Source organism: Sceloporus occidentalis, unplaced genomic scaffold (assembly GCF_023333645.1).
Source record: "Sceloporus occidentalis isolate IW3139 unplaced genomic scaffold, rSceOcc1.0.p SCAF_149, whole genome shotgun sequence".
In the NCBI taxonomy this organism is placed as follows: Eukaryota; Metazoa; Chordata; class Lepidosauria; order Squamata; family Phrynosomatidae; genus Sceloporus; species Sceloporus occidentalis.
The window spans coordinates 515,903-533,885 of record NW_028317129.1 but is presented as its reverse complement, the minus strand read 5'-3'; the positions used below and the strand labels follow the sequence as shown (position 1 = coordinate 533,885).

At 41.6% G+C, this 17,983-nt stretch overlaps 1 protein-coding gene across 5 annotated transcripts in view; it reads left to right on the top strand.

The window, feature by feature from the left end:
* The first annotated feature begins 845 nt into the window (after positions 1–845).
* LOC149280686 (N-acetylgalactosaminyltransferase 7-like) overlaps positions 846–17,983 on the top strand; it is a 57,038-nt gene continuing 39,900 nt past the window's right edge. For 2 of the 5 annotated variants that reach the window (XM_089500174.1, XM_089500176.1), the window contains exons 1-2: positions 846–968; positions 9,375–9,380. In XM_089500174.1, the coding sequence (XP_089356300.1) occupies positions 846–968; positions 9,375–9,380 (129 nt within the window). Of the gene's footprint in view, positions 969–3,466; positions 3,479–9,374; positions 9,381–17,983 lie in introns of all 5 variants that reach the window. The other 3 variants (XM_089500179.1, XM_089500178.1, XM_089500177.1) reach the window with 2 other exon arrangements.

Below are 17,983 nucleotides of genomic sequence, written 5' to 3'. Positions count from 1 at the left end.
AACATCGGTAATTACCTTATCTATCACTATCAATGTGCAGTGGCGCACCTGATGCGTTTCGCACTTACAACTTAAACATTTAAGTCATAAGGATGAAACAAGTCAGGTGACCGGCTCAAATTGATTGGTATAGTGTGTTGTGGTCACATCTGAATATCTCTGTTCATGCGATGAGATAAATTGTTGCGAGGAGAGAAATGCATCTGCAACACAAATACACGTATATGCATGTGCAGAGACCGCGCATAGCTGATCATCACGCAAAGGTTCCCATGGAGTTAAAGTTTGTCTTTTGGTCCTGAAATTAAAAAAAAAGTACAATAATTGTAAAACACTGGAACTCTGGTGAATTAACCCAAGACAGAAAGAAACAGCAGCATTTTTTACACCCCATGAGAAGGGCTTTTTTTATGTCTGAGAGGCGGGGTGAAGCAGGGGGCAGCATTGGGACAAGAGAGGAGGAAGGAGCCAGGGGCAGTGCAGCCTGCCGGGGAGGAGGAAGCTCACACCTGTGCATGAGAGGGATCAGATCTGGAGAGGGTTCCCAATGATAGAGAGGGGGGAGTGATTGGTGTAGGGCAGGACCCTGAGGTGTGTGAAGATTTATTATTATTGTAACTAGGTGATTGTGTGATCGGGAGACGTCCAGTTGTGCGCATCTCCACCTGGCAGCGCCGGGCTGTGTGCAGTGTGTGTGTGTTGTACAGTAACAGATCTCGCCGGGGGTAGTGAGGCTGTGTGTGTTCAGTGTGCATGCTACACACACAGAGCAGGGGCAGGCTGTGTGATATCCGTGTAACACACGGGGAATTAGCTGTGTCGCCTTCCTCCTCTCTCCGAGCAGCATGAGACTGAAGCCGGGCTTCCTCCTCCGCAGCCTGCTGGTATTAGGCACTTTTTTGGGGCTGCTCATCCTCTGGTCTTCCCTGTCCTCCGGGCGGACGGAGCCGCACAGCCAGCTGATCCGGGTAAGTAGTCCCTATTAACCCACTTAAGCCCATTGTGTGACTGACCCCTTATTCGCATCGACATGCCCCGGGACGTCTCCGACTCAGCTCCCGGTCTCGTTATTCTCCGTTTTGCCTTTTATCATTGGTACGCGAGGGGCCCCACGGAGCAATAGCTAGGTTGTTGGGTTTTTTTTTTTTTCTTAAGCCCTTTTTTTTTTTGCGGTGTCCGTTCCCAATCAGAGGGGCCTTGCTAGATGTTTATATATAGTAGCTGGACTAGGCCCCTCCGTCTACTGGGGTGGAAGGGGAGGTTAATTAATTGAACTAATCGCGTTAATTAGGCTTCACGCCGAGACCCCAAGGCGCATTGCCTGACATAACGGAGGCGGCGTGTAGCGGGCGCCCCCGAGCGCGAGGAGCACGGGCTAAACTACTGTGTCCGGGAGAAGGGGGAGGGTTGGTGGGGTGTGCGCCCCGCGAGAGTCGATTGCCCCGCGGGGTTCTGGGTAATTAATCCTCCTGACGGACTCGCATTGTATCTGGCTTTACTTTCGGTACCACAGGAAGTAGTGCAGGGGGTGGCGCCGCTCTGGTTGTTATGGTGATTTAAAAATAAATAAATATCAATGCCCCCCCCCCCCCACACATCACTTTGGTACGGCAACTATGATCTATTGGGGATACCCCTCCGCCTTTGGGAGAGCTAAAGGGGTGATGTGTCTGTACAGATTAACGTATCTATACAGATTATCGTATCTATCCGACGTGCTGGCCCCTTGTTTTGATCCCATGGACGCTTCCCCCTTTAGAACACATGCTTTATATGTATGATATATAATGTATGTTAAGGTTAGTGTGTCCTATTTACTAATGACATTGCCCCATGCCGTTTACTCAGGACTCTTGAGCAATTGTAGCTGCCTCTAGCCCTGGTTTTGTGCTTCAGGGCTGGTATTGTATCCCGTTCATTTGACTATGATGTTATTGTAATAAATTCCTGTCGGGCCGTTAGAAAAAGGGGCGCATTGTTTTAGTGTTTGGTATTGTATCCCGTTCATTTGACTATGATGTTATTGTAATAAATTCCTGTCGGGCCGTTAGAAAAAGGGGCGCATTGTTTTAGTGTTTGGTATTATCTCTTTTAATTAACCACATTATTCGCTTTTTAATAAACTATTAAATAATTGCTGGGGACAGGTAGACCATTTTTCATTTTATTTTAAAGGATGTCGATAACTTTCTGGTTTTCGATTCTTTTTCAAATAAGTTTGCTCTGTTCATGCAAAACACCCTTTGATTTACTGAGCGGTAACACCATGTTCTATATAAGCACGGAGAGAATAGAACAAACGGCTTTCATGGGAAACCACAAAACCATAAAAAGAATAGTGCAACGTGTGATTCACTATAGCTCTAACCCTACACGGAGCAATTCTTTACGTAGAGGTTTGAGCTTTTGCTATATGGGGCAGTACATCACATAGATATATATGATTTCGATAGCTGTGTTGCGCTGCTCTGGGGTTGTTTTATAGAACGCTCCAGTGCTTTATTGCGTTTGGTGTAAAACAGATCATAAAATGTGTTAAAGTGACCAAGTTTATAGATGGTTCGCCTGAGACGCCTTAATGGCGCTTGAAAACTTCCTGTCGTCGTTTAGTTCTTTAAAGCACATTTGGAATATTTTAATTAAGTTTAGAATGTGGCCGTTGCCGGCTCCTTTTTAACATTTTACAAAGTGGCGCAAACAATATTTTTCCCTTTAAATGTAAAATCCAGAACCATATAGAGTAATGTAGGATAGCCCTGACATAAACCTCCTTTATCTGCAGACCCGGAGGCCGCCATTGTTGTCAGTCATGTGATATTTTGGGTGACTTTCCCCGCTCAATCACCACGCTGAGTTGATTCTTTACGGTAATGCTAATGAAGTCCCTTCCTCCGTAAACTTTCATTAGTAAGAGTGTCTGGTTGATTAAAACTAAGCCTTTCTAATGTTTTCCATAGACGGTATAATGAGGAGTTGGGGTTTGTCTGGAAGACATACAAATGGCCAATATCCAACTTGAAACGTTTTTTTTTATCCAGTAATAGCAACACGTCAAGCACCGTGTTAAAATGATGTTTTGTTTGCTAATGTAGCATTTCAGTGTTGGCTTCAGTACAAACCAGTGGTTTCATAAAAGCACAGTTCATAGAACTTTAACTCGCCTCAAGAGAATTGACGTTATAAAGCAGAACATTACAAGGTGTGACCATTAAGGGACATAATAGCTCTGTCCGATTGAGATATTTCCACCACTGGGGCAGTTATGTGTGCAGTTGCATCACAGCTAGGTAACAGCCACCAAATTTGCTTGACATAAAACATCTCATAGGAACATGAATCATTCAGCTCATCTAGTCTGCCTCTTTTGATTCAGACCTTGGTCAGGATTACGTGTCCCGCACGTTCTCAAAACTTGGCAACGCCTTACGCTAAAGTATTCCGCATCTAGACCACTCCCAAAGAATAGCACTTTGAAGCCGTAGACTGTATTAGTATTTCAATTCTATTGGTATAGATATGAGTTACAATAGCCAACAGGTGTCACAAGAATAAATATTGTGAAATGCCCAACCTTTGAACTGTGTAAGTTATGACTTCTTTTAGCCTTCTGTGTAAAGGTGACAGCAGTACAGTACATTCACGTTATTCACTGTAGTAGTGTTCTATAAAGCGTCAGGAAATATGGAATTAGTGAATGCTGAACCATTGCTCCAAGGGGAAATACAGGGTTAAGTTCCTACTTATCAACCGCTCAATACATAATCTTGTTTTATGTGTTTGATTAAATACACCTTATTTAATATATATATATATATATATATATATATATATATATATATATATTAGATAGATATGCACAAAGTTTATGCAGTATACACATACTTACACACACATACATACTAACACACTTACACAGTAATTCACTAACACATGCTAATATGCAATACCTACACAGCAGTGGCGACTCTCGAAACAATATATAGGGGGGGGCACACAAGATACCACAGTCAAACTGGGGGGGCATTCATAATTTCCAAAAGTAATGTGCTATGGAATTATACTTTTGTTATTGGGTTAAAATAATACTTGATCATTCAACGTGGGAAGCCTGAAGCCACAATTGAGTGCGACTAATCCTTGAAATAAATATTATAACACAATAAATAACTTTTCCACTAAATGATTTCAGGAGGGCATTTTATCTCTGGATAAATATAAATTAAATAATTCCTACTGTAAGTTAAGTGCCAGGAAACAGATGACCAAACACACACACCAACACAGGCTCTGCCACACCGACAACCAAACATACACACACACACGCCAGGACAGGCTCTGCCACACAGACACCCACACACATCAGGGCAGGCTCTGCCACACCCACATCCAAACACACACACAGCAGGACAGGCTCTGACACACAACCGAACACACACACACCAGGACATGCTCTGCCACACCAACACCCAAACACACACCAGGACAGGATCTGCCACACCAACACCTATACACACACCCGAGGACAGGCTCTGCTACACTGATAACCAAAAACACACAAACAGCAGGACACAATCTACGTCACAGACTTCTACATCAGAATGGATTTTTCACACTGCATTGTCGTTTATACCCCCCTTAGTGTTTTTGCCCCTTGTGTATTGATGCCCCTGCTGCCCATATATATTATTAGCCCCAGTTGCCGATAGCAGGTATAGATCAACACATTAACACACAAACCAAGCTTTGCATGTATAGATCAACTGAAATTCACTTGTGATCTCAGCACTGAAGGTATATATCAAATAAACATATTCAGACATACACATCCTGTATTTTCAGGTATACAATAGTATGTGAAACGTAGCATTGCTGGTATAGATCAAATAAATACATGGAAACAGCATTGCAGGTATTAATCAACTGAATAAGACATCCAAACACTGTATTTGCAGGTATACATAAATAATGTATGGAAATATATAGATATGGATCTACAGAATAACGCAAAAACCCAGCTTTGCAGGTATAGATCAACTGGAATTCACATAAAAACACGTCATTAAAAGGTATATTTAAAACCCCCTAAGTTACAGGCATAGAACACAGGTTGCACACCCCAAAGTCAGCCCTGGCGTCCACACTGCCCACACAGCAATCACACTCCTATCATACCCAGGCAACCAGTAAATGCTGGTACCTAGGCATGATGGGACTGTGTTTGCTGTTAGCAATCACACTCCTATCATGCCAGTACATGCTGGTACAGGGTGGCTGTAAGTGATGTGTAGACCCCATACTGCTGGCAGTATCAATACACAAGGGGGGCAGCTAGCTAGGTTTCAGCATGTACTGGCTGACTTGGCATGATAGGAGTGTGATTGCTAACAGCAACCACAGTCCCATCATGTCTAGGTTCCAGCACTTACACATCCATGCTATCACACACACACTCATTCATTCATTCACAGATTCATTCCCTCAATCACGCATACTCATTCAAACACCTGCAGCTCCCCGATGCCGCTCACAGACTTCAGCAGAGGGCGCGGCCTCCCTCTGCGTTCTCTGGTACTGCACAGAGGAAGCAGGACTGGAGCAGAGTCATGTGATGTCACGTGAACTCTGCTAGGTTCCGCTTCCTCTATGCAGTACAGAAGACCCTCCCACAGGTAAGTAGCAGGGCTCGAGGTGCGGCCCGCGTAATTTCGGTTGCCCTGGCTGCCGATCTTACGCGGGCCACACTCTCTCTCCTCCGCATAAAATAAAAAGACGGGATTTAAAGTCGCATTGCGGGGGGGCAACAGGGGGGGCAAGGATTAACCCCTGTAGCGACGCCACTGCTACACAGTAAGATACAGATGCACACACACCCCCTTATTTTGTGTACCCCTGCACCTGTTTGCTTCTGCTCCCTCGCAGTCACCGGGAATTGATGTGATAGCCCTACACTCAGACTCTGTCAACATACGGGGACTGAGTGCTGCCTGTTGCTATGTGGACCAGGTGAGGAATTTGGCGATGCTGATGTGTGAGCTGATTCTGTGCTGTGTATGTCCGTGAGTGATTGCACATGCATCGCCGGTGGTGACTTTAATTTTTGTGAATAATCTGAATTTGCGAATGGCGAGGATTTACTGTGTTTTGTAGCGGGAAGGATTGTTCTTGAGGTACAAGCAGGGCCGGCACAGGGCGCCATGGTTGCAGGGGCGCCTGACCGGGACTTAGATTAAAGCATCGGTTTGTTTTTTTGTGTTTTTTTTTAAAACTTTATTTAACATCATTCATGTTAAATAAAGTTTTAAAAAAAAAACGATCCTTAAATCTAAGTCCCGGTGAGGCGCCCCTTACTCTCCGTGACTCCGTTGCTGTGCCGGCATCTCATGTTGAGCGCCGGACTATTCCGGCTCTCAACATGAAATGCCGGCACCGCGGCAGAGCGAGAAGACGGATGCCTCCCGCTCTCACCGCAGGACTCCGGCAACAAGGTAAGTGGGGGGGTTGTAGTTTGAAGGGGCAGAGGGGGGGTGTAGTTTGAAGGGGCAGAGGGGGGGTGTAGTTTGAAGGGGCAGAGGGAGGGGGGTGTAGTTTGAAGGGGCAGAGGGAGGGGGGTGTAGTTTGAAGGGGCAGAGGCAGGGGGGTGTAGTTTGAAGGGGCAGAGGCAGGGGGGTGTAGTTTGAAGGGGCAGAGGCAGGGGGGTGTAGTTTGAAGGGGCAGAGGCAGGGGGGTGTAGTTTGAAGGGGCAGAGGGAGGGGGGTGTAGTTTGAAGGGGCAGAGGGAGGGGGGTGTAGTTTGAAGGGGCAGAGGGGAGGGGTAGTTTGAAGGGGCAGAGGGGAGGGGTAGTTTGAGGGGCTGTAGTTTGAAGGGGCATGGGGGGGGTAGTTTGAAGGGGCAGAGAGGGGGGGTAGTTTGAAGGGGCAGAGAGGGGGGGTAGTGAGGGGGGGCGCCAGAGGAGTAGTCCGCACAGGGCGCCACAACGCCTAAGGCCGGCTCTGGGTACAAGCACACGTGTAAAACACACAGATTATTTACATTCCTCATTATTTCCCTTTGAACTGTACTAGTTACAGTTTATCATGTGTCAGAGTACAGGAATCATTCCATGGCGGAGTTAATTTGCACAAGGTCATGTTCATATAGTCAAGAAGAAGGTAGGGCTGTTAAATTAGACATGTATGTATATATTATTTATAATATTATGTATATATTATTTATAATAACAAAAAAGTACATGACCTCACCCAGCCAATTCCAGACTTCTTAATGACATGGCTGAGGTTGGATTTCATGGTGTGGAGTGTTATTCTATATCTTCAATGCTACACATAAAGTCTCTCTTCTTGACTTTCCATGGCACAAGCTGTAGCAATTAGTTGAAAATGAACACTTTGGGTTTAATTAACCTAGCTCTCTCTCCCACGAATAAAAAGGTTACTGTATGCTTTTTTATTCTTCTTGATATTTCAGCCAGTGAAATTTTTCTATCAAAGGTTAGTCATATTGTAACAGTGGAGGTTGGTGAAAGAGACCTGTAGCATAGGTGTTTACTCCTATCAGCCATAACATTATGACCACGTGCCTAATAATGTATAGTTCCCCCTTTTGCCGCCGAAACAGCCCTGACCCATGTCCCAAGGCATGGACTCCACTACGCAACAAACTGAGATGCACTGTGTTCTGACACCTTTCTATCAGAACCAGCGTTAACTTGTTAGCGATTTGAGCTACAGTAGCTCGTCTGTCGGATTTCACCACACAGGCCAGCCCCCCATGTGAATCAATGAGACTTGGCCACCCATGAGTCAACGGTTCACCGCTTTTCCTTCCTTGGACCACTTTTGATAGGTACGGACCACTGCAGACCGGACAACACCCCACAAGAGCTGCAGTTTTGGAGATTCTCTGACCCAGTTGTGTAGCCATCACAATTTGTCTCTTGTCAAAGACGCTCAGATCCTTACGCTTGCCCATTTTCCTGCTTCTAACACGTCAACTTTGAGGAAGAAATGTTCACCTGCTGCCTTATATATCCCACCCACTGACAGTTGTGCCATGATAATGAGATTATCAGTGTTATTCGCTTCACCTGTCAAGAGGTCATAATGTTATGGCTGATCATTGAGTTATATTTGCAATGTTCACTGGGACTCGGATTACGGGTGTGTGCTCCCCAAAGCCGGCAATTACCATCCAAAGGCGGCTGCGCAGGTTAGACTGTTTAATTGATTCATTCCTTTTGAAATCGTTTTTGATCACATACTTTTATTTAGGGCACAATCTTTACAAGTGCCTTTGACATTTAAACACACAATGCGTATGTGTTACAAAACATACATAACATTGTTTCAAAACGGTAAATTGTGCTTTGGGATTCGCTGGGTAATGCAGGTTTTGTTTGTGAATCACTGTCCCAATGGGCTGGAATTCCCTAAAGATTTAAAGATCATTGATAATATAATCTACATTATTTAATGTTAAAACATGGACAACATCCACAATGCCTTAAAGAATACTAGAACCTTTTTATTGAAATATTTTTACCATTTTTAAATTTATTTTTAATCAATATATGTGTGTGTGTGTATGTATGTATATATATATATATATATATTACACACACTATAGGCAATTTAACAACTTTCCACCCCCTGTGTTACATTATTATTTTAAAGTACTATGATGAACAAAGAAAGTAGGAGTGTTTCTTGCCACCAGCGTTTTTGATTTGTTTTCGCCTCGTTTATCTGTATTAAAACCAATAAAAAGTCACCTTGCTTTTCTTGTAGCCCACGGCAAAGATGACATAATGGTTATGGTATATGTAGATGTTAACCTCTTCTGGTATGCTGCTAAGTAAGGCAAATGCAAAAATTGTCGTACTCTGTACTCACTAGAGGCACAAGCGTAACTCCACTGTTTTGCTCCGTGTGCCGAGTAAGACTTGGTATGGATTTAACCGGCAGAATTCTCTGCCATACCCCAGTGGCGCACTCTCCTAACGTCAACAAAGCTCTAAAAAGTCCCTAATGGATTGATCTACCTGTTCTGCAAAACATATATGGACAACGGGTGATTTCTTGCTTTCGTTACGTCTTTTTTTGTCTTTCTTCAGAAAATATCTGCTTTAACCTCTTGGTTTCCAATGGTCTTCAGACACATTTCGTCAAAGACCATTTTTTTGCTATATGTTCTCCAGCAATGAATCTTCTCCTTATTTAATGCATAAGTTATATATTGGGTTTTTTTAGGGTGGAAGGTACTTTCTTTAGACATTCTATTTACATATTTGACTCATCATTTGCCATGACTAATATAAAATGGTTTACTTTTTAATGCAGCAAAGAACACTCTGCTTTGTTGCTGTGTGCCCTGCCTAGCTGCGAGTGCCGTGCAGCGCCCAAAATGTTCTATATGAGACTCATGGTGTGCCAATATGGTGATGTTATATTGGCACAAAACTGCTGTCATAGGACAGACTCATAGGTGTGACCTTAATTATGTTAGCAGTTTATTCATTAGTTGGAGGGAGAATTGCAATTTCAACTCACTGACTTCATTTAACACTATGAAAGGCCAACTCTGTTCGAGAAATTTGCCAGGGATGGAGCTTTATAATGCAGGGTATTTAGGGAGTTGGACACCACAACTCTCCTACAAACTTTATTCAACCCCTGCTTTAGTGAATAAATCCTACTGCCTTTATCGGTTACACAAGTGTCCATTCAGGAGCCAAACATCTACTATCCTTTTTCAAATTGAGAAAAGATGTTCTCTCTCTCTCTCTCACACCTCTTTTTAGTAGACCTTATTGTAATGCGTAAGTATCATTTTATCAAGCCATTGCAGACTTTAGGATAGTTCCCAGCATGAAACCGACCACCTATACTGATTAGCCGCCCGATAACCGCATTTTAAATCATTTTATCATGTCGTACAACTGGTGCAGGAAACGGGATTAGTTGAATGCTCATGTAGAGCTATTGCGTATTAGACAAAGGCTTCCTGTTGTTTTGAGCTGCTTTCCATTGCTGATACCCACTGCAGCTCATGTTTCATGTTCTTCACAGATGAGCGCAAGCTCATCAGAATGTGGCTGTCAGAGCCACGGTAGGTAGTTAAAAAGCTCATTCTTATGAGAAACTCGGTACTCTTTGTGGCCTGGCTGTATGCTATTACAGCTGTGTAGTCACACAAGTTTTGAATGCCATATCTAGAGCTGGGTAAACCAGTGTGGGTCCAGTGGCCAGCTTGGCCCTGCTAGAGAGTGCATAGTAGTACAAGCTAACCAAAATGTACCGGTTCCTTGTTATTTCACACAATTAACATAATTAGACTTAAAAAAGTAATTAGTTTCTTATGCCAAAAACGGTGGTGTTTCTGAATTTTGTTTCTAGCAATTTTCCATGCTTACCATAAACGTACACGCCATTCTTTTTATGATGATCGTGTTGGTGTCTTGAGCAAAGTGCATTAAAATGCATTGAATTTCTGCATCAATTCACAAATCCGAATGGGTTTAAATCGCTTCGTGTTGTGCTACATTGTTACAACGATATGGAATATGTCACTTTGTTGTTTTTATATGCCTGAAACCATAAATAACACAGTGAGGTGTATTGATGTTTTATATTCAAGAACCCATCCCAGGACGTTATTAAAATAAGTAGTTTTAGGGTGAAATTGAGGTTTGTGCGGTGCGCCAACATGTCCTGTTAAAGGTTGTTTCTCTTATTCCATTGATTTATCTATTATTGCTTTGTTGTCAAAATCTATCTTGAAGTGCCTAATTAGAAGGATGTTGTCGTGTTAGTAGACGTCGTTGTAACAGGAACAAGGAGCCTGTAGCAGATATCTCTGGCCATTGGTGCCGTTACCCTTCGGTTCTTTGGGACCAGTCTTTTGAAGCACCCAGGCAGAAGCACAGGAGTGCAGGTGGTTGTATTCAGGAACATTGTGGGAAAAAAGTAATATAGGTTTCTGCATCAGCATTCTCTGCTAAATAAGTAGACAACTACCCGTACGGAGTGTACCACAGCATTCAATCGGAAACCAATAAAACAGCACAAAATAATTGAAATGTGGCATCAACAAACTAAATAATCAAGATATTTATACAACACAACCATAAAAGGTGGTTTTCCGCACACCCCTTGGTAGGGGACGGCCGCTAAACAAAGCCGCTGACTTTTCCTCTTGTTGTTCTAGGGAGAACGGATGAGCGATGTATTAATGACAAAATCTTTGGGTATTCTGCTTTGTAACATGTATTTGTTTCTTGCAATATTTCACGTGTGTTTAAAGACAAAACACTTATGCTAATACAGTATGGTAAGAATGTAAACTATAGTATCTACCGGTAAGATGCCAACTGTGTGGACTGCACAAAGCTGTGATGTGCAAATAATTCATATGATGGTTCAGGGTCCCTGTATTTCCAAAGAAAACCAACCCCCTGTCAGTTATCAATTTGTCCAGTAAATTTCAGTAGTTTGCAAAGAGGTTGTATCAAGACCTGAAACTCGGTGTCTTCCCAATTCAGGTTCTCCCTACGCATACCATAACGATTATTTAGTGGTGGGTGGCACACTCCTTTTCAGACAATTTTTGTGGCAAAATCTCCACTAATCAAAGAAAAAAATGAGCAGCCCCACATATCAGTTGTGAGGTCGACCACTGCTATATCTTTTATTTTGTAAAGATGAATAAGAATTACGGGCCAGTCGGGTTCACCACAAGGGGCTGTCAGTGACGCACCATAGAAAAAATGGGACCCTTATTAAGTGCAGAGATAGATGTCCTTATGTGAACATAAATCAAATCATTAGTAGACTTGTAGTACACATTTTGCAGTGAATTCAGTATAAGGCTGTCTAATAATAGACTCGTTTATGAATGGACTCTTCAGGACATATGACTGTTTTTTTTTTATTCTTTACATACTTATTCTTCACACAGCATGACATGGGACAGAACAGAACCCTCACTCCCATGCACTCTTGGTTATTTCTAAGGCTACGTTTTATTCTAGGTTCAGCAAAAGTAACAAAGATTTGTGGAAGTATTTCCGTGCCTGATGGCTTTCCCTACGATGATGCGTATGCAAGCATGTTGCAGCCAGCTTTGTGCGTTGGCCAGATCTCAAACGGCTTCACTTGCATGTTCTGCAGACCAGCTTCCAAGAACCTAAGAGACTGAAACCTTATAGCGGGCCCGTTATCTAGTAAAATAACCCTAATTATTGACCGTAAAATGAATGTCTTTCAGATCACATCCGAATGAGTTGAATAATATGTTTGACTCAATCCACTGTTCCACCAAACATATGCGACAGGCATAGCATAAGTTTAGGTTTACATTGATGCTGATAATAAGACAAAAGAAAACCTTCTTACGTGGACACAGTAATTGCTATATATATAACAAATGAATTATGGGAATTGTCACTGTTGCACCCCACTCCAAGCGTGCTCATGAATTTTAACCCTTTCACCACCAGAACCATCTGATACAACTAATATCAAAACGCTGCCATCACCAAGACAATTTTATAAGCGTGCCTTGATCTCCCAGGCAAATTAGACCAAGACCCTACAAAATATGCGTTAACACAGTATCTATTATTCCTTACTAGACAAAGGCGGTACTTAATAAAGAAATATTTATTATGAAGAAAACAATGGTCACAAAAACATATGATGAACCGATTATTTACACCAAACAGAAATAAAATAAAAAGTAGAAAGTAACAAAAAAACTACTCACTTGGAGGGTAAAGTAACAGTTTTTTCTCTCCATCGGATTGTGAGAAGGAAATATAGCAACTTACTCAAAATCAGATCTTGGCCCCTAGTAAGCACACCAGACATTTTCCTATCATTAGATGTATACCTTCTCAGTTCATCTCAAGTTTCCAAGCCAGCCCAGAGGTGGTATATGTGAAGGGAAGATGTACCTATAGGAACCATAAGTGACAGCCCTGTGTGTTGTGGAACAATACCAGTCCAAATAGAGAGTTTTGATTTTCTTTTCTCTCCTGTGCTTTCCACGGAGATAATCCTTGCATCTATTATTTTTCTGCAATTCCGTAGCATTAACCAACTGTTGTACATATATATAATATAGTTTATTTTTTTCCCTTTTCTTCTTCTTTGGAGCATAGTCTCAATGAATGCTTATTTGTAGTAAGTGCTACATTTTATAGCATGCTTTTACAGCTTTTAATTTAGACCTAATTTTGTCACAAGTGTCACGAACAAGCCAGATCTGTTGCAAAGTGTTCTGTCTCAGAATACTGACACTTTTCAATACTTCTGAGATTGTGACACCTCTGTACACGGCCCCCGTTGCAGGCTCCACGCTATACTGCAGTGTAAAGGACACCTTGGGGTTTCTTCGCTTAACAGTGAGATGAAACATTTAATCGGTTCAACCATACATTGTGACACACCAGCCCACGGACGTTCTTTTGTGAGACGGTGTTGGCTCTGAAAAATACTTTGTTAAATCGTTGAGATTCCCACTTGTTTAACTATATTGGACCAAACCCGTCTTTGCTGGAGCTGGATTCTCGTAGTCCAAAACTAAATGCAGCAGATGAATAGTTTATTGTATAGTGAACTAAAGCCCTGTGCGGGACTGTATTCTTAATCCCACCGCTCCCGCTGAATTTCTGACCATTACCACCCGCTCCCGCAACATGTGTCCAATCCTGCCCGCTCCCGCAAACATATGCCGCTCTGCCTCCATCATAGAAGCTCCGGCAGAAGTCACGAATACTAATCATTCACAGATACTCATTAATTCCCTCAATCACGCATACTCTTTCATACAAACTCCTCCACCCCCTTACCTGAAATGCAGATTTCCCGTGCACTCCCGCAAGGCTGCTCCCTGCTCGCACACAGCATCTCTTCTCTTGTCCAGCCCAGGGGAAGCAGGAACGGAGCTGAGTCATGTGACGTGACGTAAATTCATGTGACTCTACAGAGATGCTGTGTGCGAGCAACGTGAATGCGGACCTCTATAGTGAACATCTTAGTGATGTGATTGTCCAGTAAATAACTTCCTTTTTACTTTTTTTTTCCTTTACGTGTCCTACAGAGTGTTAATATCTGAAACTCTGCAGAACAACCAGTCCTTTTAGGTTAGATGAACTATCGGCCTTGCATGCTAATAGACGAGCTATGGAAGAATGAATTGGCATTGTAGGAATGTGCCCAGGATCCCGAATCCATAGAAATTACTGCAGACACCTATTCCTTTTTTTTTTTTCTGAATGGATCAAGGTCCTAAACTGCATAAATTCCTGCTATGGATGTGCTGTTTTGTTGCTTTTATAGGATATCGTGATTCATTTATTTACCCTTCACAGTTCCATTAATCACGTAACCTAAAATTGACGTGTCATAGCATTATAAGATAACAAGGACAAGACCCTCTTCTCCATATGTCTTAACGTGTTAATGTTGTCCTTTTTGTATGCTGTTGAATGTTACTTTTCTCTTCCCTTTTGTAACAACGGTTTTCTGGCACTCTATACATTAAATGTAATGTAGTAACATTTTTGTTCTAGGTCCACTGAACCCATGTGAAAATACTAAATTTCTACATGAATTTTCTGCATTTATTCCTCTGGTTGCTCAACCTCAGTGCTCTTAATAAACTGTTGACGTTATAACATAAGGAGAAAGTAGACCTGCGTGTTTATAGCTAGCTATGGAAGTGAGTTAGCCATATACTGCAATACGTTCAAGGTACATCTGCATGTAGTAAAGGACAAACCATATATCCTTCACCATGTAATTGGGTCACCAACATATTACACTGCGGTTGACTGAATCCACACTGAGAAAGGACACTTTAATGCACCTTATTAGTTGTGGGATTGTAAATACAGGCTTAAAATTGGCCATAAATGATTGTGTGTGACGGTCGCATGATCCTTCACCTGCTACCTGCAATGGATATGCCAACAATGGTACAATTTATGTCCATCTTTCGAATAAATAAAGCAAGTATTAAAGGTGTGTGTGTGTGTGTGTGTGTGTGTGTATAAAATTTATTAGAAGCATTGTGCAATGAAAAGCTTTGACATATATGTGGCACTTTTTAGTGCGTGTTTGAGGGACTGTATAAGCAGAGGAGCTGTATTTGGTGTGTAGTGAATGTATTTGCGTGGGACTTTTAGAATATTAGATATTTCCCAAATGTACCATTATACAACCTGAAAAAGATAAAAAAAACCTCTGAGTCTTTGCACATGTAATAAACATTATATGTAATGTTTATATGTGCTTTTTATTTTCTTTCTAATATATAAGTGTGATATCAAGCTTTCTGAGCTTGTGGATGACTAAGAAGCGGCCAGAATGTGGGACAGCTTCCTGACATAATTGAATGCAGGGTGGGGTATAAGAATAATACCAACTTGACGTTCGTAATCATTGGCATGGGTGTAGGAATGACATGATTCCAATATAATTTCACGGACAACTGGGTGGGGAATACAAAACACAGCGTCCAGATATCTAGATGTGTCTGGTACAACAGTCTGTCTTGCATGGTAGGATGTTGAGGTGGAAGCATCCTGAAACAAAATTTCATGTAGAGTTTATGGACCTGTATCTAAATCTAGTATATTCTAATGCTATGAAGGGTGCGTATGTGGCAGCATTAAATGGACTGAAATGGCTAGCAGAGAGCAGATTTGCCTTCTGTTAATGAAACGGCTAAGTGGTGGAATGAAGGCAGTCCCCATCTAGCAATTTTGTTTGTTTAAAATGTTTAGATCCGTTGTGTTGCTGTCTTTTTGGAAAGTCTGTGTACTCTAACTGTGGTAATGAAATTTCATGAAGATTGAAAATCAGGCTCTTAACCTCATTTGCCCTTCATCTGCACATAAGTTGCAGGATTTGAATGAGATTTATGGCTGTATTCTTGCTATTAAAAGCTGTTCACATGTCATGCCGGACTCTCTGGTTACTATCTATTAATCACACCTTCTTGTGGCTCCATTATCTGAGCTGACTGGATTGAAACCAAATCCGAGTGAGTTATTGAACTTCTATTTTAGAAGGTTTACATCTCATGGGCTTGCTATGATACAGATCTCACCCCAAGAATGAAAAATGAAGAAAGTAGCTTCTGAATGTATAATACAGCATGGGGCCTGTTTGATATATAGGTTACGTTGGCACTCCAGTGGTTGGGTCTTGGTTTAATGCTGCGATGGGATGCATTATCCTAATGTTCTTATGTCTTATAGATGCCATAACGTATCTGGATTCTCTTGTTTATCTAGGTAGGGGTTTCTCGTGGCACTTGCAGAAGATGCACACTGGTTTGTCCTACATTATTATTATTCATTGTTTTATATAGCGCCATCAAATTCCGTAGCGCTGTACAATGGGTAGACAGGCCTTAACAAGTAGTATGCAACATAACAATTTAACTTGTAGAAACAACAGGTGAGGAGGGCCCCGTTTAAACAAGCTTACAATCTAGATTACATAATGTATAATTAAGACTTTGGGGTCTATTCACTAAAGGAGAACTAGCAGGAGAGTTATAGTTTCAGCTCCTTGTCTTCACTGTACACTATGGAAAAGCGAGCTGCTTCTGCAGTGAGCGTGGGTGGTCCCGGATAATGCATACTTAAATCTGTGAGATTTCTTTATCCGCTGTTGTTCACTATACAGGAGCATCTCAGCCTTTCTTGCGGGACAAACTGACCGGTTTTGTCCCTTCATAATGAATATTGAAGTGAAGTTGAAACCACAACTCCCTTACAAACTCCCCTGACAATTCTCGGTTTAGTGAATAGACCTCTTTGAGTAGGGATTTTCAGTGCTGTGTTTGTATCTCTTTATGTGTTCTCTACACGTATTCTGGGGATATTCCTTTACTGATGAATATTTGTCACTACAAAAATATTCATTATTACATAAAATTTTATATTTTCACATTTTAAATCGGCGGAGCAAGAAAATGGTACCACTTTAAATCCATTTTCTTTCCGTAAGTGTAACTAATCCCAACCAAATGAATCAAGTGACAGCATTTCTGTTGGCACGCAGGACCCCAAAGGTCGTAAAAAGTCTAGACGTTTTACTTAATGTACTGCAAATGCAACAGACCAAAAGTGGTCAGAGAACCCCATATGAATCATTATAATAGGAACGGCATGTAAAAAGACTATTTGTCCAGTGCGTTCATTTTGATAATTTTGCTTTTATGTGCAAAAGATTGTATTTTGAAAATATTATTCATCAAAGGACAATATTTATAGGTTATGATGAAAAACCGGGCTGTTTCCTTCCTAATAAAACTGTTCCCTTTAACATTGTATCGATTCCTATATTTAGATTTGCCAGCCATACGGAATTTTTATTGATTTACGTGTGCGGCTCGATTATGTTCTCAAGAAGGTTTGATTATCTTGCAAAATACTGAATGTACCACTGTTTCACTTAAGGTGATAAAAGGGAACAGTCTGCGTTCCAGACACAGCCCTTATGGTTTCCTAGAGCTTGTATATAAAAATCAAGTAACCTATATAATGCGTGGTTCCTTTAGTGTGTTTTATTGAGGTTATTCACTAAAGCAGAAGTTTGAAGGAAACCTGTACTTTCAACTCACTAACTTCGCTATGCACTGTGATAGCAAACCCCAATGACAAGAAGTGATTGGCATTGTTTTAATGCATAGTAAACATATAGGAGATGGTTACTTCAAAATAATCTTCACTGGTGGAACTGTACATTATACAGGGCCAACGTTCATAGAGGAGAAACCTACCAGGGTTGGCTTTTCATAATGCATAGCGAAGTCAGGAAGTAGAAACTATAAGTCGTCTACAAATATTTAATGAACAAACTCAACCAAAGGAATTAATTTACGGAATCTCATAGAAGCAACCTATAAGTGCCTGCTTTTTGTGCCACATGATGAAAATTATGGACGAGGCAAAATTTCATGTGATGAAAGA